This window comes from Chelmon rostratus, chromosome 1 (assembly GCF_017976325.1).
Source record: "Chelmon rostratus isolate fCheRos1 chromosome 1, fCheRos1.pri, whole genome shotgun sequence".
Lineage (NCBI taxonomy): Eukaryota > Metazoa > Chordata > Actinopteri > Chaetodontiformes > Chaetodontidae > Chelmon > Chelmon rostratus.
In genome coordinates, this window is record NC_055658.1 from 25,695,435 (window position 1) to 25,723,193 (window position 27,759).

General features: G+C 41.9%; 1 protein-coding gene across 1 annotated transcript in view; it reads left to right on the forward strand.

Annotated features, from left to right (window-relative positions):
• LOC121603868 (protein kinase C-binding protein NELL1-like) overlaps positions 1-27,759 on the forward strand; it is a 233,413-nt gene that overhangs the window by 197,914 nt on the left and 7,740 nt on the right. The window contains exons 15-16 of the mRNA XM_041933140.1: positions 9,973-10,068; positions 22,411-22,551. Of these exons, the coding sequence (XP_041789074.1) occupies positions 9,973-10,068; positions 22,411-22,551 (237 nt within the window). The remainder of the gene's footprint in view (positions 1-9,972; positions 10,069-22,410; positions 22,552-27,759) is intronic.

Consider the following 27,759-nt stretch of genomic DNA (forward strand, 5'->3'; position numbering starts at 1 on the left):
TAAACTGGCATTCATTTATTCTTACCTACTGGAACCCTCTGAGTGCACCCGGGTAAAGGTTAAAACATCATCTCTAAGAGCTGGGCTATGGGAGTTCCTCAGGGTTCCATCTTTGGACCATTGTTGATGAGTGCAAACATCAATGAATCAGCTTTCCTCTGTGTGTGATGATGTATATACTGTATAAGACGCGGTCTTATATGCATTAAACAAGTTGCTGCCAAATTATAATATAATAAATATAATATATAATATAAGTGGCTCAGTTAGTTACGTCTCGCTCTGAATATTGAGAAAACAATGGCTATGTATCTTTTGAATCAACAAACAATGAATTTACAAATATTTATGTGGATATACAAAGGTTGAACATGTTGGTGAGTTTAAATACTGAGATGTTATTTTAGAAACAAGCCCTAAAAGTCCAAGGCAGGACATCCCAACTGGATCATCATAGTGATGTACGTGTAAAATATAAAATATGAAGCTTTGACGACTCAATTTCGTATTCAGATGTCCGTTTAGCGGATAAGATCCCCCATAATATTGCTCCTCCACTGTTGAAGAGCTTTGTTCAGCTCCGCTCTGAGCTAATGAGCAGAGCTTCAAGGTCTGCTTCAAGGGGAGATTGTAGCGTCCCTAAATGAGACTCTGCCTTTGCACAATCTGCTTTTTCTTTGAATGCCATTAAAGAATGGAATAAGCTCCCCGTCAGCCCGAGAAACTTGACCGATTTCCATATTTTCTCCCGTGAAGTTGAGAAATGGCTTTTAAGTAGGCAGTTGTCAGCCTTAATTTGACGACCTGGTTTTATAACATTGGATATTCTGTATGTAACATTTTGATATTTGTTCTCTGTTTTATGTTCTATCCTATGAAGTGTGCGTGCGTGCGTGCGTGCGTGCGTGCGTGCGTGCGTGCGTGCATGCGTGCGTGCTGTTGGTCTGTTTGTTTGGTCAGATGACAGGTTTTGTTCTGTGTTTTCTTGCTTCCTTTCACCTGCCCGCAGACTGCAGATGGAAATTAGCTGGTAGTTCAATCTGCTACAAAGCATCTTTCCTCTTTATTGAGATGAATGTATTTGTTCATGGTCCCTGATATAAATACATCTAATAAACTAAACTAATATTTTTGGCCACTGGGTGGGAAGCAGAAACAAGCTATAAACACTGACATATTGTCACCTTTTAAGTTTTTCTGGCAACAGTTGCTTATTTCCACATCCAGCCGCTACAGAACAACATTAACATTCATTTGGAGTCGTGTTCCCATCCAGCTGATGACAAGTCCAATATTCACTCTCCTTCTAGCTCCATTTTTTGTCTCTCCAACAACCCATGAGGGAAATATCTGGCTCTTTCACTGCTAAATGCTTCACTGTATGAGATTGAACCAAAAAGATCATCCGAAAGACACCGGAATGCTCTTCAGAGCTGAGAGCTGTGCAGTCAGGTGATAACTAGCCTGTGCCTGCTGTGTACATACTCAATACAAAGATAATTTGATTTATGGTTAGGTTTGACAATGATCTCATCCAATAATAACGACATGTTAATTGCCAGTACCTCCCTAAACTACACTTATTAATATTTCCTGATCTGGCACCTTAATCACCAGCTGCACATTGTCTGTCAGTGCCTCCAAACATTTTTCATCAGCGTCTGTGATTACGGTTTGATTAAGTTTCAGCAACTAAAGCTACTTGATTGACGTTAGGGGTTGATGGTGGCCATGGTTACAAGAAACCAGCGTTGACTGTTGGAAGCACTCAGGTTGCAAACCTGTGTCCCACGCTCTCCTCTCTCCTCTCTGAGAGGTTTTGCAGCATTGTAACATCATGTTTTTTTCCCAGTTTTGCTTTCTATTGGCTGTGTGTCAATAGACGGGAAGAAATGTTAAGGGGTTATGGCATCTTACTTAAATTTTGTTCCTGTACTGTCAGTACAGTCAGTGTCATGCGGGCAGGCAGATGGAAAGACAGCCTTCCACCTTTGTGGACAATAATGTTATATTTTATTCTATTCTGTGCTGCTTTCTGACAGACAGCAGACATCATTACTCTAATGTAAGATTCCCTATGCTGGTGCCACAGGTGTTTTTCAGCTGGTAGCCTATACTGCTCCATCTTCGTAGGCCAATAAAGCAACCTCTGTGCTAATAAACAGATGGTAGGCAGGAAGTTTTGTTTCTATGTAGTCATTCTGAGCACATAACCAGACTGACCATCATGCCCATGAAGCCAAATCAGACAGCGCATTGGTGAATCTTTGATTGATTGATTGATTGATTCCTTTATTTCGAACATGTAAAAAAAGAAAGAAAGACAGAGCAAACAGACAAAGTGATAATAATAAAGAAGAAAAGAAAAGAAAGAGAAAAAAAATTATTAATTAAACAAAAAAATAATCACCTTCTTCAGTGCATGCTGATCTCAGATTACATGAGCGAAAGGGAGTAGGAAGAAGTGTAAACTTATTAAACCCTACCCCTAAAGTACTATTACAGTTTTATCGAGAAAAAAAAAATAAAACAACAACAACAAAAAGCAAAAACTCATGACTGAAACATTATGATTCATCTTCAACTTGTACATAATCCGTATATTCAGCAATTACGATAAATAACTTTCACAAAAACACACCCAAATACCTATTAGTCATGACTATATCTCGCGAGAATCAATTCCTTATACCTTTTTTTAAACTGAATTATGTTAGATATTTGTTTTATCTATAATCTTTAAGAGCGACCTTTTTCTTGTGGATATTTATAAGAATGTGACTTTGGATTAGGATTAAAGAACGTGCTTTTAATAGATCAGTGTAACTCTCGAGACAGCAATCCTCTGGTTTTAAAGTGGCATTAAGCAGGGCTGTCTGATAATGGATAACTATGTACACAAGAATGTGTTGTTGTATTGTGCTGCCTAAAGCCTAATGACTAGAAAAAAAAAACAGCTTTGAATGCTTTTAAAGTACTGTGAGAGCCTCACAAGGCCGTCTAGACATCGACAGCTGTTTTACATCTGGAAAATGTGGCACAGAAAAAAAACCTGGCTGTCACTTCGCTGGAGTTCTTCAGTCTGCCTGTCAAACATAAACTAGTGTCAGCTCAGTCTTCTGCTGCCATCTGGTTACAGAGGCAACATTTCAAACTGTCCCTCTGCACACGGATATACGTGCAGTGAATTATGGTAAATGTAGTTCACTGGCAGGTTTAGATTTATTAAAGATCACATCTGCTGACAGGTATCACAGCTCCTGAACTGCTTGCAGAAATTTGGTTATTTATGCAGAATTAGGCTGCACAAGTATTGTTGATCAGATTATCATTTCTGACTTTTTCTTCGCATCTATTGCAGTGCATCTCCAATAAGTGATTTAAGTGTAAAGGAAGAAAAATAGAATTATTGCCAAGAATCCCTCCCGTGTACGATGTTTAATGAAATACATTAAAGCCACTCCATGTGTAACCCAGCAACCGTTTCTGCAGCTAAAAGTGGCCTCTAATACGCGTAAAAACGTCATTTAGGAGAACGATGAAAGAACTATGCAGCTATTCTTATTCCTGGAATTGCTTTATAATTGTAGTTTTACATGGTAACCCATATGGGTCACAATGCTGGTCACTCGCTCGCAGCACCGCCTCCCTCCATTCCAGTGAGCGGTTTGAAATATGTGGGGTTTCGTTCCAGAGTGAGAAATCTCTGAAAGCACCTGCTGGAATTAATTGTCGTGTCAGTGGTATTGATCAGCCACCCTTTCAACCCCCAGATTTTTACCGCCATAATGTATCTCATTATGGCGGTAAAAATCTTCCTCAATGCGTCTTTAATCCATGCCGACCGCCTGGCCTGAGTCCTTATTGTCTTGTAAGTGCAGTCATTATCTGTGATGTTCAGTAAATGCCCAACAGGGAGCACAGCCAAGGGTGAACTGCCTCTACTCTGATGCATAACAAAGTGAGGCATTTGTATGAGTAAATGGGTTTGCATTAATTTGTTCTTGGCTGAGATTCTGGCCTGTTCAACTCTTCCTCTCAGGCTGACAGTGGACTTCTACCTCTGCATTTCAGCCTGCTGTTCTGCACTGATTAGCAGGGAAACGAGGCAGATATTATACAGACACACTGCAGAGAGAGAAACTGAGAGGACGCCTCTGTCTTCTTCTGAGATCAGGCTTGTGGGGGGGAGATGAAGAGGAATAAGGAGTTTAGAGTCCATTATCTAGATACCCCTCTGTCAGAGCTACTGATGGTGCGTTCAGGAGCGCTCTGTGATGTGTTTTATTGTCATCCTCTCCTTCTTTCTGACATCAGCATCTGTTGGAAGACATGCTCAGATTTAAAAGCGGCATTCATTGGTTTTGGCCACTAAGGGGCAGAAAAACTGCAAAACAAGCTGACAGAAGTTCAGAAATATCACCTTTTAATATTGTGAAAATACTTTTTTAGCAAACTGATGCTTATTTATAGGTCCAGCAGACATGGAATTATCGTTAAGTCCAACATTCACACTTCTGTTAGCTCTGATTTGGTCACCAACTCCTGAATAAATAAATAACTTCTGGTTCTTTCGATAATGACAGCAGTGCTCTAAAGTGACTCAGACCTCCGTTACAGCCTTCAGCCTGTCTTCAGAAGCAGAACAGACACTGACCAGCCAAACTGTCTTTACCAGGAGTGATATCAGAAATACTCCTGAACACACTGCTTTATTTACTCTGCGTTTATGCATTCACAGTGAAACTCGCCTTGATTGATCGCTGTTGGTGAACACTGCTTCATATTTTGACAAGAGATTTGTGTGATATTGCCTTCTTGTCATCGTTATTCTTAATAAGGCACGCAAGACAAAACAACATTAGATTCGAAGCATAAAAACATGGACTGACAAGAGTCTCTGAGATGCTGAGTGGATTGACAGATTTTGAGAAGCAGGAATAAACCTGCTGTATTAGATGGATGAGTGAGACATCTAAAAAAAAAACGCCCCAGAAAAATTAAATAAAGAAATAAAGATTTTCTGAGAGACTGACCCATTCATTCAATGAATGTGCCGTAAAACCAAAACAATGAGCTAAAAGAGGCTAAAAAGCTGTGCTGGATGATAATTCATCATCTAATTGTAGTTTGTGCCTCTCATGTGTTAATGTGTTACCTCAAAGAGCATTCTAACCATCTGGATGAAAACTATTCCATCTGCTGCACAATCAAACAGACTTTAGCTCGTTTCCTATCCAGCAACTGCGTGGACCGTCTTTGTTTGGGCTGAGTCAGAGTCAACTCTTGATTTCCCAGGTTGACTTTGTCTTGAAACAGGTTAAAAATCGTTTTTCATCATGCAGCGGACTGAATATTATCTCCTCCAGATGGTTTGAAGGGTCTTTGAGGATTCTGGGAATCCCTTCAGAGCAGCGGTAAGTGTTGTTAAACGACTCTCTGGGTATTTCAAACATCGTCAGGTATTTTATCTTTCAGAGAAACAGATGCCGAGCACTGTAACTCCAACGCGATGCCAATACAAATACATGGGAGGCACAAATTGGGGCTGTGAGTGACCCCTTTCACATTACGCATCATTTGATTCAATATTAGGGCCGAGATTCAAAATACTGAGAAATGCGGCTTTAAACTCTTAAGATTTGAACTTTAAGTTAGAGATAACACCATTATCAAGAGGCTCACAGTGTCTTAATGCAGCATATTACTGAGCTGTGCTACACTCATGGGACTCTAATTATTATTTCATCTCTATTCTGCCACAGAAAGCTCTTTTTTCTCTTTTCATACCTACTTGATTTTGTGGAATATCCACCAGCTTTCTCTGTGATTTCCCTGCTCTTAATTCTGAGATGGATCCTTGGACGCCCAACGACCGTGAATGTGGCTGTTAGCCACGGCACCGAGTGGAATGATTCCATTCTCACCACCCACTGGAAAGCAATCTAGGCCCATAATGGGAAACTCAAATAGCAAATCTGTGGTTATAAGCATGTCTCTGGAAGTCACGAGTCAGCAACAGGCTCAGTTGAGCAGTGAGATAGTTTAGCTGGAGGTCACGGGGACCACAATGGAGGAGGGCTGTCTCCTCCTCACAGCCCCAGCAAAGGCTATTTGTCGCTGTAGCGGGGGTCCCGGTAATGTAATGCGGAGGGGGAGCAAGGGGAGGAGCTGCAGAGGAGGAATGAGAGAAAATATATGAATAAGGGTTGATACAAGGCACACAAAGAGGAGGGGAAGATGAAGGACAGAGGTGAAGTGTTGGTGAGATTATAGTTTGTGGAGGCTTGAGATATTTCCATCAGCAAAGGAGCATGATAGCGATCTGTAGCATCAATGGTAAGCGCCACGTTATGTGGCTTCTACAACCAAAGAGGAAGGAAACAGAACAGCATACAATGCAGCTGTACCTCTCATCTTTCTGAGTTTGTCTTCTACTGTGCAGGATGTGAAATGCCACTCTTCTTCAGCGGTGAACGGCGTTCTCTGCTGCGGGGGTTCAACAGCTGCGCCACTTTTTTCTCAGTTTTATTCAGGAGTGGAAAACCATCACTGGTATCACACCTGGAAAAAAAGCACCCTGCACACACAAACAACCAGTTCTCCTCTAAAAGAAATCCCTCAGAGAGTCCATGTCGCACATCCACTGAAGATCCAGCGAGGAGATGTCAAGGGCAAACGTCTTGGTGCCATTTTGCGCTCCCTGTCCTAGATTGAATTCAGGAACATCAACACGATCACAGTCAGGGTTAGAATAAACGCACAGCATGGCCCGACATCTACCTGCAGACATTTGTGGCATTTTGTGTCAGGGTGGCCCAAAAAGCCACATGCAGGAACAGCAGCATGTTGTTTATGTCACTGTTTAACAAATGTTTGTCAGTGAAACTTAAACTCGTGGCTCATAATTAATTGAAAAAGAGCATCTTTATGTCCTACGCTGTGTTTTAAATCACACCCTGACCTGTATGCACTAGAGCTGTCAGGATCCAGCTTGACGTCGTGTTGTTCTATATTATTCTTCCAAATTCAAAAAAATATCTGTGATAGAGTGACCTCAAAATGATAAATCCATTTTTATTGTGTGAAAGAATTATAAAATGAGTTTTAATCCATTTTAAATCCAACAGCTGGTCTGGATTCCATGCAAGTGCACATTAATATGCATTATAATTGGCAGCATGTTGTTGTTATGATAAATCTGAGTTTCAGTGGGCAGTTAAGTCCAAACTTGTGCTGTCTGGTATCTTTTTTTCACTTTGGGCAAGAAAATTGTTTCCATAAACTTTGACCGAAAAATGCGGATCTTCATAAACATACAACCCACCCACCCCCAGTGAAGCCCCCTCGTCTTTAGCAGTCATTAGTTCGACAGGCAGGCGGCATTATGCTGATGGTGGTGAAATGATAATTAGAGCTGGAGATAGATTGAGTCAATATAAGTGTAATTAATTTTTAAGTGTGAGGTTTATTAGTACAGAGGCAATCACGCTCCTAATGAGGGCCTGATAGAACTCCTTAAATAGTGGAACCAGTCAAATTAATAGCTCTAATGGCAACAAGCATGGGACTCTGCTTTTACTCATTGCATGCATTCGTTTGTATATTTAGCACCTTTTTTTTTTTTTTTTTTTTACTTGGATAAATTATGTTTCTTTGGATTCGTAAACCAAAGGGCGACAAGCTGCTGCACATACATTACACACACACACTGATGTTGCACTCATGCACCCTATGCTTGTGACTATAAATAGATTTTTCAGCCCATTAAGGCTCATTTTTCAAATCATGTCATTAATTAAGCTTAGAAATACTCAAGTAATTTCTCTTTAATGAACTTGCTCAATTAAGTCTGCCCTCTTTTTCATTTAATCCTCCTCGCTTTAAGCACTGACTGCTCTTTCTCGCCGTCTCTCCCAACACTCGCTCTTCCTTTTACTCTTTTATATTGTCGGGTACGTCTCTCCAGCAGCTCTCCTCGACCTGCTCCTTCTCCTTTGTGCGTTTGTTTCGGCCATGTTGATGCATCGCAGTCACCAGCCCGCTTCCGGCAAACGGCGGCGGCACGGTTGTGCACGCGTGCCTGCACACGCGCGGTGATAAGATTTCCAAATAACTGCAAAGCAGACAAGTGAACTGTCACCTCATGAATGATGCAGGCGGCTCTGTAGGCGATCAATAGCGACATGCATCATCTAACCAAATTTAATCTAAATCTGACGGGTGGTGAAGTAATTATGGTCTGTCAAAGCTAAACATTTTGACACCTTGATTAAATTATTATCCCTGCTCAGCCAAGTTTGAGCTTTATTTATGAACTTCAGTCTTTTAGCTCTGTTTTTGAGGCTGTGCTCATTGACACATTTTCCAGACAAGTGACCTCTAGTGGTGGGGCAAATCATGATCATCCTCAGTCAGCAGCAAAGGCAAAAACAGTGTTATAACCTCTCAGCGCTTGGTCACACCAGCACTCGTAACTGCAAAGTTTTTGAGCATTTTGTTTCAGTGGAATGCCCCTTCTATAAATCTTACTGTGGCACCTTCTGGCATGCACAGGCACCTAACTGCATGGTGGGGTTGTATGGTGGAGGGTTAAGTATATAATATCAACGATGAAGACTGCTGAAGGTCGTCTGTCCCTAACATCAACTGAGTAGTTTTAATGGCCTTAACCAGACTTTAACTGAAGTGGTGGCAGGTCAGGAAACGTTCATGAGCCATGTTTGACTAGTTTTCGAGGCACTGTCAGATAACCAGCGCTGTCATTTCGGTGTAAGGACTTTTCTCAGTATGCAAGCGTCTTGGACAAGAAAATACGTGGCTGCAAACCCGTGCATGTCAGGACTGTATCACATTTCTTTCAAGTGTGGCACAACAGCAGCTCGCGTGGCAGAGCAGGTCGTCAGCTTCTGAGGTTAGCTCACTGCACGCCACCTTGCCATAATCAGCGTTCGAATGTGTGTGTGTGGGTGAATGTGAGGCTTTCTAAAGTGCTTGTACTGTTCTCAGGATAAATGTGCTGTATAAAAGCGGTCCACTTACCTTGGAGCCAAGCTTGAGTATCAACAACACAATCTGCTCCATCCTTGTAACGAGTGCCGCGGCGCTTTTAGAAGAAACGCAATAAAAATAAACACAATATTCAGTTCAGGTTTTTGCAGTAGAAGCATCAGGTGAAAGAAGCTTTACAGCTTTTAATTTAATAAAGGATCAGTAAAGGATTATCATCTTAGCCTGAGCCACACAGTAAAAGTTAAAACAGGTAAAACAGGCTAAAAAAAGGTGATAATTCTGCCCCCGTTCACTTTCCACACACTCATCTGATTGATTGTTAATTTAGAAGTATTGATAATCCTCTTCACAAAAACGCAGCGCCGTCGCCGGTCTCGCTCGCAGACATTTTGTACCCACGGTGCCTTTTTATCTCCATCACTTAACTCTGATGCTTGAACAGCGACGCGGAGAAGCTGTCCTCTAGATGAAAACCACTTGAAAGACAAATTTCACATCAGAGACTTTCAATAAAGCAAAATGAATTTGAAGAGGACAGGTTACCATTTTCTGCTGCGTATGAGATGATGTCAGTAATAAAACTACGGCGACTTTTTTTTTTTTTTTTTTTTTTTTTAGAAGTTAAGTGCCTCTTTTTAGGTGCACAATATTTCCATTTCATCTTGTGATAATATTTTATCAAGTTGCCCCGTGGCACTTCACATCCTGACTACGCTCACATCCAAACATAAAAACAGCATTTATGAACCCATGTGAATGACAAACGTGTCAGTGTTTCCTCCCAGAAGTGTTGCACCGCTTTTAAAAATGCAGTCAAGGGAACCACTTTGCACATTGTAATGTCTTCACGAAGCCTTAAACTGCAGGAATTCAAAGGCTTTTTTTTGTGCTGCTGCTGCTGCTCTGATATCCAGGATGTAAAGACAAGCCGAGCTAATAAGTCTGTTTTTCTCTCTCCAGCCTTCTGCGAGGAGGGGTGCAGGAGCGGAGGGACCTGCGTGTCTCCCAACACCTGTGTCTGTCCCTCAGGGTTTACAGGACGCCGCTGTGAGACAGGTAAGACCGCACCTGACGCCTCACCTGCGCGGCTTGTTCGGTCGTCCCTCCCAATTAAAGCTCAGCTGGAGCGCCGTGCTGTTTTCATGGAGTTGACATCAGAGGGGTGGTCATTAGGTCGGGCTGAGGGATCAGCAGTCGTCCCTCTTCTCTCTCTCGCATTCACACACACACACACACACACACACACACACACACACACGTACACTAAAAGTACACTAAAGCCCTGTGTTTAAATTGGCCAACGCTGACATCGAGGATCCCAGGAGAGCAGTAGAAAAGGACAGCTAATTCTTCTCTACTCGCCTCCATTTTCCTTCCTTTCCTCCTCTCCTTCGTCCTCTCCCAATCTCTTTCTTTCCTTTCTTGCTCTTCCTTCCATCCTTCCTTTCTTTTCATTCTCCCATTTTTTTTCCTTTCCTCTGTTCTGATCTTCTCCTTCCTGAGAGGTAGGGGCCTCTCCTCTTCTCCTTCCCTTTTTTTTCTTTTAAAGGAATTAATTCCTTTCCTTTTTTCCTCTACTCCTTCCTCTCCTTTCTTTTCTTCCTCCTTTTTCTTTCCCTCTATCTGCCACTCTCTTTTCCCCTCCCCCTTCCTCTCATCTCCTGTCCTCCTCCTTTTTTACTCTTTTCTTCTTCTCTCCTCTGTCCTTTTCCTCTTCTGCTTTCCTTCCCATCTTATTCTCCTTTCCTCTTTCTCTCTGTTGTTTTTTCACCTCTTCTTTCTTCCTCCTTTTTCTTCCCCTCTATTTGCCACTCCCCTTTCTCCTCCACTTTCTTATCTTTTCTTTGTCTCTCCATTTTCCTTTCTTCTTTTTCCTCCTCTGCTTTCATTCCCATCTTATTCTTCGCTCTCTCCTCTCCTTTCTTCCACCCTTTCCTCCCCCTCCTCCTTCTCCTTTCTTCCTCTCTGCTCTGTCATGTTCTTCCTCTGCTATTTTTCCCATCTTATTCTCCTTTCCTCTTTTACTCCTCCTCCTTCCTCTCATCTCCTCTCCTCCTCCTCCCCTTTGTTCACCTTATTCCTCTTGGCTCCTCCCTGTTTTCCCCTCATTTCTCCTCCTCTCCTCTCCTCTCCTCTCCTCTGTTATTAAACTTTATGTCTCTGCAGTCTCATTTTACACAAGTGATCAACCAGCTCTCATACAGCATCACATTCACAGCTCAGCTATTCACAGCTTGTTGCCATGGTTTCCCTTTAGATACCAGGTTACACATACATGTGCACATTATTGGTGAAATTACTCTACATGCAGTCACAACCGCATAGACTTCAGGTCCCGACCTCAGTCCTAATACGCTCTGTTCAATGTAAAGCAGGGGGCTATTGCAGGGGTGGAACACCTTTCATGTTGTCATCACAAGTCTGTGTCATTTGTGAACGCCGCTCTGCAGATTTCATTTCAATTATTAGATTGATCCAAGTAAATATAAATATATATTTGCCCTTTACATTACATACATTTAAAATGTTATTTTACTGTCACTGTTGCAGGTATTTCTCTCTGCAGTAATAAGAAAGTGCTCTATTAAATAAAAATTTTCATACTTACAGCTGGTTCGAGCTCCCTCCTGCGTCGGGATCTAAATCTAAATTTTAAATTCTGCTGAAGTTGCCTCAAGTTATTGAACTGGAGACAACCTGTGCTCAGTGTGATCTCTATGAGAAGTTTTAGAGCTCTGTGTGTGTTAGAGTGTGTGTGTGTGTGTGTGCATATGCATGAGTACACAAACTCCAGTTAGCTTAATGAAATGACCGGGAAACTCATCATATCCTGTTAATCATTTGGAAGCTATGCATTTTCATACACGTCACTCTGCAGTTAAATCAAACACGTTTTTTTTTTTCTGTCACAACACTTTTCACTTTGTCGTGGAGAAAATAACCTTGATACTAAAACAGATTCTCTCAGGTCTGAGCATGTGAGTGGTTGAGTGGCAATCAGCGCGCAACACATTTTATGAAAGCTGACAATCAGCCGAGGACTAATTAACCTCCAAATAAACACCATCAAATATCTATCAGTTAATTAATGTGGAAGCTAATTCCCCAGCGCTGTTATCTGAAAATGAAATGTTATATCTAAACGTAACGTTTTGGTGTTGCAACCTGGCACAGACTTTAAATTTGTGCCTGTAAATTGAATTTTGATGACGAACAAAAATGCAGGCTTGGTTTGAAATAATAATTACATTGCATCTGCAGAGTGATTCTGCTGCTTCCCTTTGAACCGCTGTAGAGGGGCTGAGGGGAGGAAAAGATTATGCAAAGAAGAAAATGAAGCGTTGAAGTGAGTGAGGAGCAAAATATGGGCTAACGCATCATCCCGCTAATGAGGCCCCTCCCTGTGGCCCTCTGGCTGCTGCAGATGCGATGCGGGGGGAAAATCACTCAAAAGCTGCTTCTGTCGCTGGACGTCTGACATTTTATATCTTTTCTCTTCCTTTCTCCCGGTCATGCACCTCATTTGCAGAAGCTGTTAACTTACATCTGAGCCACGAGCGACTGCACAGTTTACATTAACAATATGTTTGGATTTTAAAGTTTGCTACAAGGCAGTGAGAGACAGTCGACAAACATATGATAGGATTGTTGTTTGACTCATCAAGGATGCTATGCAGTTTGTGTGTCTTAGCAGTGTTGTGGGAGTAAACTACCTCCACGCCTTTTAAGTGCTGATGGAGCTTCCCTTGAAGAGTTGCCTCAGGCGTCTTGCTCGAGCCGTACAGGAGGATCTTGTTTTACCTCCCGCACGACATGTTCTCTGTGTCTGTCTCCGCGCTTCCCTCTCGACCTGCCTCAACGTCTGTCAAACTCTCTCCCAGTACAGAGCGTCTCTCACGCGTCTGTCTCTGTTTCCTGTCCTGTCCCCCTCTCTGCTGCCCTCCCCTCCTGCGTAATAAAACACTTCACTGCTCCACTGACTCCGCCGCCGCACACTGTAGCTCAATGGGAGGTTAAGAGCATCTAAATATAAAGCCGATGGGAACGGAGTTGAACTTTTCACTGATCCATTCCTCAGGGTTGCCTGTCTTTATCCAGTGGGTTCACATAACCACAGCAGATCCACTGCTGGATCCTTGTGACTTATTTTCTGAACTGCTCTGGATCAAAAACTGAGCAGCTGACATAGCACTGATCTCCCACTTCACACACTGTGAAGTACACACGACTTCTTTCCTTAAATAAGACACAGGCCTGCGTGCAAGAAATTACGTTCATATAATATAGACACTAATTTGCATTCAGCAGCGTCCTGGCTGCAGGGATTATGTTCACAGTCAGTTTTTGAGTGAATGAAACTCTACATTTTCTATAGCACACTGCAGCAGAAGGGAGTCGGTCTGGGAGGGTGGTGGACCACCACATCCAGGGTTCATGTCCAGACTGTGGTTCGGTTTAGGCAACAAAAGCACTTTGGTTAAGATCAGAAAATTAGTTGTATAGAAATGTTATTTCTAGGAGGCAGGACTCCAATCATCCAATGCCTTCAGTACATGCTGCACTGCAGAGGTGGTTGGGTTGAAGCTGATCCATTTGGTGACTGTTCAGGATGTGTCAGAGTATGGGCAGTTGCAGCATCTCTCTTTTTCATTTGCTTCAGTATAATGTGTGTTGGAGTTGCTTCACTGATGAGTTCAAGGTGTAAAACAGGATGTTAAAAATATCAGAATGTAAAATTAGAGCAACCTCTAAGCAACGGATAGGTTCAGATTTGTATCTGTCTTCATACAATACTTGTGTGTGTATGTTAAACATGCTATAATCATTCCTCCTCTTGACACACTGTGACAAGGGGAACAGTGTGTGGCCAGCTTCCAAATTTACATTTCAGTCATTTCAGAATGGCAATACCATTTTCTTGGACCTTGATTTGCTTGCCGAGCTGCAGCGGATGGATGGTATCACACATTTTCCACTGAAGTAACTGTAATTCTGGAAGATGCCAGTTTGATTTGGCCAACTCAGGCTGCTGAAGCCTCAACATAGCATCAGAAGGAACAGAATGAGGACTGCAGACCTGAACCACTGTTTTCCGTTTGAGTCAAACCAGGGTGTCAAGGCCATCAGGATGATTAGAGCGATCAAAAACTCTGTGGATGTACATGCTGTCTGGGCATGTGAGGGTTGTATTAAGACTTGAAAAATGCTTAACCTAGTCTGTATTATTATTACTTTTATCAGCATTAGCATTATTTTTAGTATTTTTACTATATTGTTCTTTTTTTAAATTTCTACTCTTAAAATATTATTTACTAACCATTTGCACCTTTTTAAGTATTTCATCCTTCTCTAACTGTGTGTTGAGCAGTTTGCACTGCAACAAAGGAACTTCCCTGCAGTCTGAATTTGTAAAACCTAACTAAGCTGAGGTACCGCTGGTTGCTGTCAGTTCACAAGTACAGGAAGTGTTGGGTTTAGTACACTTAGCACATTGTTTCTATCAGCTTGTCTTTCACATTCTCACTTTGATTCATTAGCAGCACTTTGGCCTTTATTTTGATGAAACTATCCATTGTGCTGAAAGAATATGTCACCCTGTGCAACACTGTGCCATTTAGATTTAGATTTGTTTTTGGATGACAATGGACGTCTATGGAAGAAGCTATTCAGGTGTCTGTACTGGCAATGTTTAATAACCTACATCGTCTTCCTGCTCTTAGATCATGACAAAAACAAGTTACTGTAGCCGGGAGACGTTCTGTCAGGTGCAATTATAAGAGGCAAATGAAGTGTGGATATCAGTGGTATTAACAGCTCTGCATGTGTCTTTTAGTACTTCGTCACTGCTCCTTTAATCCAGCAGCTTCATTTTATGCACACTTACTGGTCAAAGACTATCAGATCGAAGCAAACACAATCCCTGGCTGTTGTTTCTGTCTGACTGACTCTTACTGTAAATGCCCCATGTGACATTTTCCGCGATGTTGTTTCAGTAGGTTAGTAGGGCTGAAATAAGTGTAATTATGTAAAGCTCAGCAGGCCAGAGGATTCTCCTAAGAGCTGGGGGATTATTTTAACTATGTGTGGATTAATTCCCATTCCCTCGGTGAGCTAAAACTCACAGCTCTTCAACAGTCCAGGCTGTCATAAAGTCTTCACGCATCCCCATTGGGAAAATCCACAGACGGGGCAGAAGTGAAGCCCTGCAGAAAGTACTAAGTGCTCTCGTTTGCATTGTAATGGAAGGAAACAGAGGGAGATGTGAAACGCTGTCTGCTTTCCTTCCTGTGGCTGTAAGGGAGATTGATGGAGTGTGTGTGTGTGTGCGTGTGTGTGTGTGTGTGTGTGTGTGTACTCTGCCATATTGTACTTTATACCACAGGAAGGTCACCTGTCCACTTCACTGGCAAGATAATGGAGGGCTGTGGGCTGTTCACACACACACAAACACACACTTGTCCACACACACCAGCTAACAAATAGCTTTATTAGACTATTGAGCTACAGGAACGATATGAGTTTTTATTACATCTAAATAAAAAGGGCTTACTAGACTGGTGATGGATGGGGTTTTAAACAACATGTGCTCTCCATAAAAAGAGATTCAGGGTCTTGGTGGAATTAGGTATTTCAGTGTTTACAGTTGGTGCTGTGGATTATCACTGGTCTCAGATCAGACAGATAAGCTTTTTCAGTACACATTTTTAGTTCCAACTCCTCGTTCCTGGTGGATGCATAATTACAAATGTTCAAAAATGCAGAACCTTACTTTCATTTCTAGACATGATCCAAAGATATCAAATATGTCGGGCTGGATTCTGGCAAAATATGCATATGCATATGCAATATGCACTAAAAGACTGGGGCACCACATGCACTGAGACTCCGACCTTATCGCAGTTCACTTACATCCCAGGGTCCTTTGCTGCATGTCCTCCCATCTCTTTACTTTGCTAACATTTTTATTGAAAAAATGAAGGTTGGTGAGATGCAACACGTTGGTCCTGACCAGCATGTCTTGGTCAGATTGGCATTAATTTTAAACTGAGTGTTCATGCTTCAGACAAAGAAATGCTAATTTAATTGACATGGTCCCCAGAGGATTAAATTTAATGTTTTTGATGGTCTCTGGTTTTTCCTGTAGTGCCACCATTGGCCCAGAATTTCGGCTTTAAAAAGAAAACATTAAAACGTAAATGCTTCCTTGAAATATTCAGAGCACATTCATGCTCCCCAGACGATGGACCCTGCCCAGTTTTGTTAATGCATGCACATTCCCCCACTCTCAGGTCAAATGTTAAGATAAGGCAGGTTAAGAAAAGACATTAGAAGTAAGAAGTGGGAAACAGATCAAAATTGAGTTAAGACCAGAGTCTGACTGTTTGACAGCATGAAAAATTCACAAGATGCTGAAAACAAACCGAACGACGGTGGCTGCACTCTGGCAGGTTAATGCTAGCTGGTGAAGTGGCCTTAATTGAAGATAATTTATCCACTTGTTTCCTGGAAGTGAAATATTTTTTGATGCACCAACATCTTACTAATTGAGTCGTGTTGTACCACGCAAATAACAAAGTATCTCGCAAAAGATTTCTGACAGCACTTAATGTTGTTGGCACAGCACAAAGAAACAAAATAACATGGCATTTAGTGCAGGTGCATTCAACAAGGCAAAGACGGCTGTTATTACTCCTTTGTGTTCTCCTCATTCCAACACCTCGATGAAGAAATGACTTTGTTCCACATAAAGCTGCTAAATATGGAAGGTAATGAGTTTATTGCAAGTAATGGAAAAACAAATTTTACACAGTAGAGGAGTGTGTTTGTGTGTGGGGGGGTAGCAGTGAGATAATTAAAGGTCTGTGAGCTCTAATGAGTGAAGAGTGTTGAATGATAGAAAGATACTGGGAAATAGGTGGGGTATAGGTGGGGAAGTGTTCTATCTTTTAACTACAGTGTATTTAAATTCTAATATGGATGCAGATATTGCAGAGGTCACTGCAGAGGGAGATGCAGATGTCAAAATGAGCCAAAATGCAAAAAATTTCACGCAAAGGCGATGAATAGTGTGGAAATTGTAGCTATTTTTCCAGCTAGTTCCCCAGTTTTAGGGGACCAATATTTAGATGACAGGTAGAGGAAAGCAAGATACACTTAAAGTCATATTTAAAATGTTGCTGCAGATTCTCTGCAGTCAGTGACTGTGTGAAGTCTTCTGGTATCTTCCCCAGTGATGCTGTTCTATACTGCAGACATCCACTCCCCTCCTCCTTCAGAACATACCAGCATTATTAAAAGTGAAGTTTTGGATCAAAATCAATGGAATAACTACGATTAGTGAATTCAATCACAGAGGTAAACAGAATTTGCTCCGCTGATCAATTGCAAACCATTTTGACAGCGCTGACCTTTAAGGGAACAGAGAGAACCAGAAAGTCTCCAGAGGAGGAAGCCGTCATATTAGCTGTTCCAAGTTAATATAACTATAACTCTGTTAAATGAGAGGCAGCACAAAGCTTTCCTCTTTGCTCCAGCTTTGTCATGAACAAAAATATCAGCAACCGCGTGACCTGACGGTAATCGCTACATCAACAAAACCTCCAGTACAGCCTGTTTTATAAGCGTGGGCAAACTAATTCTACTGTGTTAAATCCACAGCATGATCAGCTGTGTGGGAGGCAGGCGACAAGTCAGTATTATCCCGATTCATCCAATATAGCCGAAAAATCCTTCACACACTTTAGCAACTGGTTTAATGTCATAGTCATTGTTTCAAATTCTGTGCTGAACAGAGTCAAAACTGTGAAAAACACGTCGCTGTCCTCTGTTAGGTTTAATTAAAGTAGTAAAATACAGGGAAGCCAGAGGTGTAAGAAAAAAGGAGAAGCAGAGAAATAAATGTTGAAAATCAGAATTTTTACAGACAAGAAAATGAGCTTTTCTCTCAGAGGACGGAAAAAGAATTGCAGCGCCTCCTCTACCTCACAATTAAAGTGGTAGCATTCTGTAGTTGTAGTGAAAAACCTCTTCACTTCTCAGAAATTGTGGAAACATGTGTCGGCGAGCAGGGCGGGATTATTGTTATTAGGAAGGCTGGCAGCACTGTCGCCTGGTGTTTATGTGCCGTAGATGTTCAGACTGGCCGTTATTGCTTTTCTTCCTTACAAAGCTCCCTCCGCCATGAACATGACCATGTTTGTCTATTTATGCAGAACAGGGAAGTGTTTTGCATGAGATTCCATACTGAGGGTACAGAGTACAGAGTCTTGAAACATATGTGAGTAAAGTGTTTGCACATCAGCAAATTGAAAATGAATGAATGAATAATAAATCTTGCTTCATATTGATTAAATCATCAAGCCATGATTCTAATTTGCGCTAAACTTGCGTTATTTCTAACAGTGGCAAACAACCAATTTGAATAGCTACAGCGAAAGGGGGATTTGCAGCAGACATACAGTATATACTGTAGGTTAATGAGTCAGACTGTGTGCTGTATGAAGTGATATGTGATCTGCTCATGTTTGTATTACAGCTGCCAGCGGCTGTTAACCTCCTGCGTGCAGTGACTGAAGGCTGACGCTCAGCTATCTCGTTGTTTGCACAAAACCCAAACAGCTTAAAAACTATCAAATGTTATAGATGGCATGATTATGTTGTTCATTATTATTATTATTATTATTGTTGTTGCTGTTAATTTGTTCACTACAATGCTCATGTCGGTCGAGTGTTGGAGCTTCCCCATTGGCTGTTCCTCTTTCAAAATGAACAGGCGTCGACAGTCCTCACTTCCATCCTCAGGAAGCCTTCAGTTGCATCCGTTACAGCGGTTTTCTCATCGCCTGCCTGTCATTCCAAATCTGTCACACCCTGAGAACAGAATATCCTGCTGGTCTCAGATACTATGATACTACTAAGAAGACTAATCTTGTGATATGAATGCAACGTGTTGTTCTTGCACCTGCGTTTCTAAATAACATTTTTTGACTCGAACGTACCTGAGCCATGTCATGCAGTATTCAGCACACTTTAAGAGCAAATAATACTGGGACCAGTACAGGAAATTGCAGATGGACATTTAATATCCAGGCATTCATATTCTAGACACTAATACTGACTATCTGTCCAACAATTTGGGCACAATTTAGAGTAGCACACTGAACATAAAGCCATACGCATACAGCAACTAGTCTTGGTTTCCTTTGTTTTCCAAAAGGCCAAGATGTAGGTTGCATTTAATTACCATATTTTAGTGTTATTGTCTAGGTTTGTGCACTAAAAAACAGCTACTATAGTAAAAAATATAAAACTGGGCAGATATTCAGCACTGCCAGACCAGAAGCAGTACCTCCAGGGTTCAGTCTGTTTTTTCCACGGACATAACTGGCTGTGTTGGTGGGTGGGAAGCCAGTGAGGGATCATGTCTTTGTTGCAGGGGCCACCTGCATAAAGAGCCTGGTAGGATCCGGGTGGATAGCAATGTTTTAGCCAATGTCAGTGCTTTTCATGTGTCTACAGTAGAGATGTAATAATTCATTGTCATTTATATTAACTTGTGTTAGTAAATCTGGACCACAGTTACATTACTTTCACCATTTAGAAAAACTGATCAGGATTAGTACTGAAAGTTAATGATGCATTAAATCCATGCTTGAAAGAATCTTATCGCACTATAAAACGATTACACCTTCAGCATGCAGGATAACCAGCCCAAACATCTCATGCACATGCTCAGCAGTGCACTTTCGCTAAAGGGTTAGCTGCTCTCAACCACCAGTCACCTCTAATCCTGCTATGTTTCAGTGGGATGTCAGAGGGGGAGTCTTTTGGTGTAGCTCTGACCGGATCTCTGACCTGAGAGGCTGACAGAGGGCAGTCCTCCCGGCAGCTGTCAAGTCTTATTACCCACAGCACACCAGGCTAATGGCACAACCGCAACACACACTGCTAAACGGCCCACCCCGAGACTTCAGATTTTATCTAAACAGAGATAAATATGTGTGTGTTCTTAAGACAGGGTCAAAGGTATCAACTCTGACTTTCGCAACAGGGCTGGAACAACATGAAAATGTTCTTAGATTCTAGATAAGAAGGCCACTGGGGTGGAGAAACAGTAGCTATATGCTGATACCACATTAAACCGGTTTCGCAAAGTGGGGACGACTGCAGAGGGCTTATGCTTAAATGTTATAGATCAACATTGAATAAGTCACACTTTCATTATTTATTGCTATAGCAGTATAGCACCTTTCAACAATGCAGGTCAGAGTGCTGCATAAAAAGGCAATCATGCAACACAGTGCAGTCCATCATTTAGTCACTTTACCACATGAAACTACTGTAAATCACAGTAATAACTACTGTAGGTATACACACCAACATTAGAATCATCTTTTCAACATTTTTCGAAAGCACTCACATCTTCTCCATCTCTTTCCACTTCTGCAATTCTCTAACCTATTTGTAAGTTTATGTATAGTGACCTCAGTACATCCCTCCTGTTACTGATATTCACATTGTTCTCAAAAAACTTGTTTTGATCCGCTGGCATGAATCTCGCCGCGTCTCTCTCGTCTCGGCGGAAGCTATGAAATGGTAAACTGAGTTCGGAATCTTGCAGAAAAGCATCAAATTTTTGGAGAACACGTGGATCAAAGAACAGCACCGCTTTCTCAAGGGGATCAACTTTGATTAAAAGAATATCTCAGCATTTTGGGAAATATGTCTGTTTGCTCTCCCACCAGGAGTTTTATTAGATCAACAACACTTTCATCTTTTCATATTTATTGGCTTCAAGCATCTTGGGCATATGAGATGGATGTCTGGTAGAAGTCAAGTCTAATGCAAACAAGAAATAAGACAGACTGGTATTCAATTGAGAGACACAATCTACTGTGATGTCGACAAGATGCATCCGTCTCTCCAAGCTGTAGCTACAGCGACAGTGTTTGCTCCTCCCGGATGGAACTACAGCTTCAGGGTCTTGCTGTGCGAGAATGACAGCTGATCTATTTCAGGCTGTCCTCACCAAACAAAACATGGCTGAATGAGTTGACTGTGCAAGCAGGTTATTACGACCCCTGTCGGTGGCGACCTCTAGTGGCGGTAGTAATGCTGACGCACGTATAAAAAGCAAGAAAGTCTGCTTTCAAAGACTTGACTTCGGTTTTTCTAAACCTAACCAAGTAGTTTTGTTGGCAAAACCTAAACAAACTGCAACCATTTCACAACAATGACAATGAAGGATGAAGGTCAGTTACGTCCTCAGAGTACCGGCCTGTCTCTGGTACTCCCTAGTGATGATTTATATCAGTTTGGTTAGGTTAGGAGGATGTGTTGTCTTTTTCCATTTGAACTAACCTATTTGAAAAGCCAAATATATATATGTTGCTTTGTGCAACCTCTGTCTTCAGCATTGTGATTCACAGACACAGTAAATGATGCTACAGTGCATAAATCTCAACTTCTTTTGTAAGCAAGACATCACTTCACTGATATGATTGTTTGTGTGTATGATTGTGTACAGATTTTTTTTTTTAATTTCCATCCGCTTCAACTTATAAGTAATTTTCCAGATTTTTGTGGCTTTAATGTTTTGACTTACTTTGACAGCGGATACTATTTAAGTTCCTAACCTGCAAAGCTTGCTCGCTTATAAAAAGCCCTTAAAACTCATTACATAATATGAAAAATGCCTGCGAGTCGAGCTGTAAACTACACTTTTTCTGCTGATTTTCTTGAGATGTGGGCTTTTCCCTTCAGCGATGATAGGAGATATACAGAGAGATGACAGTAAACGTGCAGTCCCTCGCTACCTTTCCTTCTTTGCTATGCTTCGCATTTAAGCGACTGAAGGTGTGAGTGAAGGTCACGCTTTAACCAAAAGGGCGTGTGCGCAGGTCGGGTCTTATAGCCAGAAGTGAGAGAGCTGCAGATGAGGAGCAGAGCTCACACCATACATAATGGATGAGAGAGATTTACTCTCTCGAGAAGGCGTGAGGACCTAACGCCTCTGGGCTGTGCATGTGTATGCGCACTGCATGCCGGAGACAAAGCGAGCTGAGTGGAAACGGCAGAGTGAGTGAGGAGGAGACACAGAGAAGTGCGGGGAAGGAAACAACTCTGCTGCCAAATGGGGCGATTTCTAAAAAGTCTTTGATCCATGCACGGCAGACAGGCTGCAGAGATGTTGGATGTGTGACGTGGGCCGCCGCTGACCCAGCTCTGCTGTTGTGGTGGCGGTTCGCTCTGATTGGATCAGCCTCCACTGTTGCAACCAGCACAGATCAAAGAACAGGCAAAGAAGACACAAATTAGCTGAAGCTTCAGGTTTATGTCGGTTGCCAGGAAGGTAATTTAGACTGATGCTGATGCCACAGTGTGTGTTCGTGTCCTCAGATATCGACGAGTGTGCGGAGGGCCTGATTGAGTGCCACAACCACTCCCGCTGTGTCAACCTGCCCGGCTGGTACCACTGTGAATGCAGAAGTGGTTTCCATGACAATGGCTCCTACCTGCTCGATGGGAGCTCCTGCATTGGTGAGCATACATTGAATTGAAAACATCCTCATCACTGCTTGAAATACTAGCTCCTCAACCTCTGCATGCCCACCACCTACTTACCATAGACTTTCTCCTCTCTCCTTCTGTGCTCAATTACTCAGAAATTCTGAATATTGTCACTGCCTGGCTTCCTCTTCAAGTGCCTTTTACCTCTGGTCTCCTACATACTCTGCTTGATTGCCATTCTTTGTCTAATTTATCCTCTTTGAATATCTAGCATGTAGACATGCAGTAAGCTCTCGCTGTGATGTTATGGATGGGAGCATGCGTGTTCGCGCCAACATGCCATCCAGCAGACTTACAAGCAGACTAATCAGAGGTTTTCTCACCTTCACAGCTTGAGATCTAAGCATGCGGTGTGAAACCCACTCACACAACCCTTAATGAGATATTCATGAGGAACACACGACGGCCTTGTGCTGCTGTTAGATGTTCGTGTCGTGCGCCCAGCCCACAAAGCCAGAGAGAGGCAGCGTTAAAGACGGAAGTAGAGAAACACTGGGCTTGTGTGCTTCCCGTGTTGGTGGAGCAAAGAGCAGGAAAGTACGAAGTCATCAACAAGACGTGAACCAGCCTACCTCTTCTCTGTGAACACGGATGACCACACATTCACCCTGCAAGCAACTCGCTTCATAATTAGCTATATTTACCATTTGTGGGTATTTTACCACGTCATTGCATGTAACTGTCTGTGTGCAGCATGTTCCAGTGCTTTGCTTTTTACCTCATATATCATGGCATGATTTTGATAAATTATACGGCAAAAACTGAAAACAAGGAAAACCAAATTACTAAAATTTCCACAGAGTTTACTCAAGTCTAGATGTGGCTACTCCCTCTCCTACATATTTTTGCAGCCAGTCTGTCAGATAAAAAGTTTTAGGAAGTTGTGAAGAGCTGAAAACGAAGTTTTGTCATTTGGAAGTTTGTCATTTTTTAAAATGTCTCTCTTGCAAATAACTGTTGCATCAAAAGTTAAATGTCTGTACCTTAAAGTGTAGTTATGACCTGCTTCATGATGAAATATAGTCATGTAAATACTGTTAAAATAATAATAACTTAGATATAACTTGGCAGATGTCTAAAAGTGGGGACACTTTTACAAATGTCCAGTGGTGAATTGAGCTAAACCTAAACCTCTAGCATGCTGATGTTCCTGTTTGTGTCCCAGAAGTCAACATTGACTCATTATTTAAAACCAAATCATGATCTTTTCCTGAATGTTATCAGCCAGTTTTGGTGCATAAATTTAACCAAGTAGTTCTGACTGTAGCCTAATCCTAAATATAAAATAATAAGTTAATTAAGTCTACATTGACTTTTGGTTCCACACAGGACACCAACCCTGAAGGCAAACTCCTTTTACCTGTTTACCACGATTGGCATGTTAGTTTAGCATGTTAGTGAGCTAACATTTGCATTACAGCAATAAACACAAGCACAGCTGCTTGCTATTCCTGGCACTGACACTACCTGAACTTCAGGATTTTCAGTGGTTCAGCACATTACAGCTAGAGAGCAGGAGCTCTGAACATCTAAATATCACTCAAAAAATCCGAGGCAGTGCTTTTACTTTGCATCAGTGGGAAGTTGTAATGGATGCGGCAAACAGGGCGGCTTGGCTGAGCGAAACGCATTCAGTTAACCTTTAAATCAAAATGCTAGATCAGCAGTCCAGTTTGATTCATTTACTTCGAGGGGAGAGGTATAATTTCAGCAAATTTCCCCAGACAGTGGCTCACTCAAACTCAGTTCTCCGGAAAAGTGATAGATGGAGGGACGGCGGCTATGCATCACGTTACTGAACGGCATCCAGAACATCTTTGAAGGCCGGATCACCAGCTCATTGTCTCGTCACAAATGTTTTTTCCTGGTGATTTCTCAGGTTGAAGCGGCCTTTACTACAAAATATAATTAATGTTTTTCTATTGATAAAACCAACCTCCAGGTGTGACTTAGTGGAGATGAACGTAACTATGATGCTTCCAAAGAATGCAGCATTCAGGTGTCATTTGGTAAATCCTCAACTTGTTCCTTTAGTTTTCATTGGAGAAGATATGTTGATAGGAATGCAATAAAAAATAACTGTTGTAACTATGATGACCTTCGCTTTCAGTTCCCTTCTTTGAAAGACAGCTGAGTAGACGGCGGTGTGATGTTAGATCCAGATAAGCGGTGCATTGCAGTGTCAGAGTCCAAAGTGGTTTGGTTTTGAAGTCAGTCCCTCAGAGTCAGTGTTGTTTTCACAGGCCAGTTTTGTGCTGATGTTTGACAGCCATAAAAGGAAAAACCCATCAATGGTGTCCCTTTGTTCACTACGTTCCTTACACTTGTACTTTCTCCACAACAGAGGGTCTGTCACATCAGTCTGATTGGAAATTAACGTACTTGTTGAGTTTCAATGAACATATTCATGATTTGAAATATGATTTATACAACGTGATTAGTGAAATTAATCACTTGCATGTCAATGCAGTCAATAACCAGACTAGTGCATGTGGCTGTGAGAGGCTTTACCTGCCACCCCCCCCCCCCCACTTGTACTTTCTCCACAACAGAGGGAAATAAACTACCTCTGTTTGTTTGTTCCATGTATTAATTTGAAGACGGTTACAGTCTCCTCATTGGTCCACTCGGATCTGACGGTTCGTCTGCCGCCATTTTTTCCTCCCTTCAGTGACCAGTGATGTTTAATTCACATTTTGTGTTTACGCCAACTTTTCCATCTCAGTCAAGCTTAAAAACGTTTTGCGACATTGTCCTCTGCTGTCAGAATGATTTAAACGACGGTACAGTCACATTAAAAACATCGACACATAACTCATATCTGCAGCAAATGGCTCAAACAGCGACGTCACATCAGTCTGATTGGAAATTAATGTACTTGTTGAGTTTCAATGAACATATTCATGATTTAAAATATGATTTATACAACGTGATTAGTGAAATTAGTCACTTGCATGTCAATGCAGTCAATAACCAGACTAGTGCATGTGGCTGTGAGAGGCTTTACCTGCCACACCCCCCCCCCCCCACACACACACACACACAACCACCATGCAAGTATTAGGCTGGAAGCCAGCAGGGGAAATAAGTGCGAATGACAATTTAACAGGATTTTTTCCCCTCCACAATATCCCTCCAACAGCCTCTCATGAGTCAACCAAACAGAAAGTAGGATTTTGTAGTAAGAGAGCCAGCTGACAGTAGAGAGCAGGAGCAGCAGTCAGTTAACCACATATAAACAGCTGCGCGTTGGCCAGGATTATGTGACGACCATGCAGGAAACAGCAGGTAGCACTCGGGACGATAACAAGTGAGACGAAAGAGGATGGTGTTTGAAAAAGCAGGAAGTCTCTTTTTCTGCGTGTACTTATATCAGTCATAATTGCATCTGGCAGTTGGTTGGTTGTTTTTTTATTCCTGTTGGAGGGATATTTAAAAAAAATATATGTACAGATTTCAGATGAACTTTCAAATCTACAACCAAAGAGCGTCACTTTCAAACAGTTTCTGTAAAAACTCATGGCTTTCTAAAGGTAATGGCTTTATTAAAGCACTCTAACAGGAAAGTCAAGTGTTCAGCAGCAGACAGGAGGATGATGCAGTGTTGGGTGTGCGTCCCGTGAAACGGGCCTTCCAGTGAAACGATGTGTCGTGTTTTTCTAATGAACAGAGCACTTTGTTGTATTGTCGGTGCTAATTCATGTTCGGCACATGCCCGCTTTTAGCTGGCTGCTTTCTAACGAGCTCCCTGATTGGCTCATTCAATTGCTTAAGGAACATTAAACATTAATTGAGAGAATAGTGACATTTACAGTGACAGTGGTTTTTGATCAAGCGTCTCACACGATGTCCAGGTGTTGCAGGAGTTGATGAGACTCACCTGGATGTTATTTTATTGTTATTGTTTTTCGTGATCTTTTCGTGTGTTTCTGGTGCTTTGGGCGTGCGCGAGTTTTGTAGGTTTCTACCGTTTGCAGCTTTAATGTGTAAAGTCGATTCACTTGTGTTCTGATCTTTGTATTCGGCTTTTATTTTGCTTTTTTTGGTGACACTACGTGACCTTGATCATTGTTTTTTTATTGGTCTTGTTTTGGAGCCCAGGTAGACTCACGGCCGCTTTGTGGAAGCTAACAGGGATCTGAATAAAGAATTATGGTTTGTTGTTTCAACAATACGCTGTATTAAAATGTTGTGCACACATTTTTTACAATGTAACACAGTTAGATTCTTACAATACTTGCGTTAGATCATAATATTTTAGTATGATATATTGCAGCATTAAAGTTAATGGTTAGGTTGTGTTCAGTTGTCTGTGCTGTGCAGTTTGGGGTTTCATTACATCGTATTACGTTGCATTGTGTGCATTGCACATGCACACTGTAGTGGTGAGGACCAGAGCAGCTGCACACAGCAGTGCTTCTGCTTTATCTCTGAGAGCTGCATGGCCTGCATCTCAAAACATGTTTATTATGCGTAATGCTTTAGCGAGAGACAGGTGGCTTTAATAAACAGATTGTGCATAAAGATGAGGATAATACAGCAAAAACCCCCACTGTCTCCCTTCATGACAGCGTGCGTGCATCATTTTCTCCCTCTCTGTGATGTACGTGACCTTTCCGTATGTGCTGCCTGGAGACATACCAAGGAAATATAATTCAAATAGTCAAATACTGAGCTTTCTGATGATTTCTAATTACCATCTGTCGGAGGGGTTTATTTGTTCTGTGTTCCTGTGTGTTTGTGTCTATGCCGTGTGTGAATGCCTGCTGTCATTTTCATGCACGGCAGGATTAGTGCTTTCATGTGTAGCAGCACATGTAGGTGTGAGTGTAAGTTTTTCTCATGGCTGGCTGTGCTCAGCTGCTTTCTCCGAAGGGCTTTTGTGTTTGGTTGTAAGACCGTCTTTCACAGCCTACATGTAAGACTACGCTTCATCTGCGAACAGCAGCTTGTGGCTGAATGTGGTGAATGTAGCATGAAGCGCATTAATCCTTCACCAGCGGAGGTACAGTATGTCTGACTGGCTGATGGGGATTTCATTTAGTGTATGCAAATAGCCTGTCGCAGGCACAATAAATTCTCGGCTGAGCTGTTTTCCTCTCTTCTCTGTATCCAGCAAGCTGGATACTGCAACCAATTAGAGTGTGTATTCAGCTCTGTCAGAGTGTTGTTGTTGCT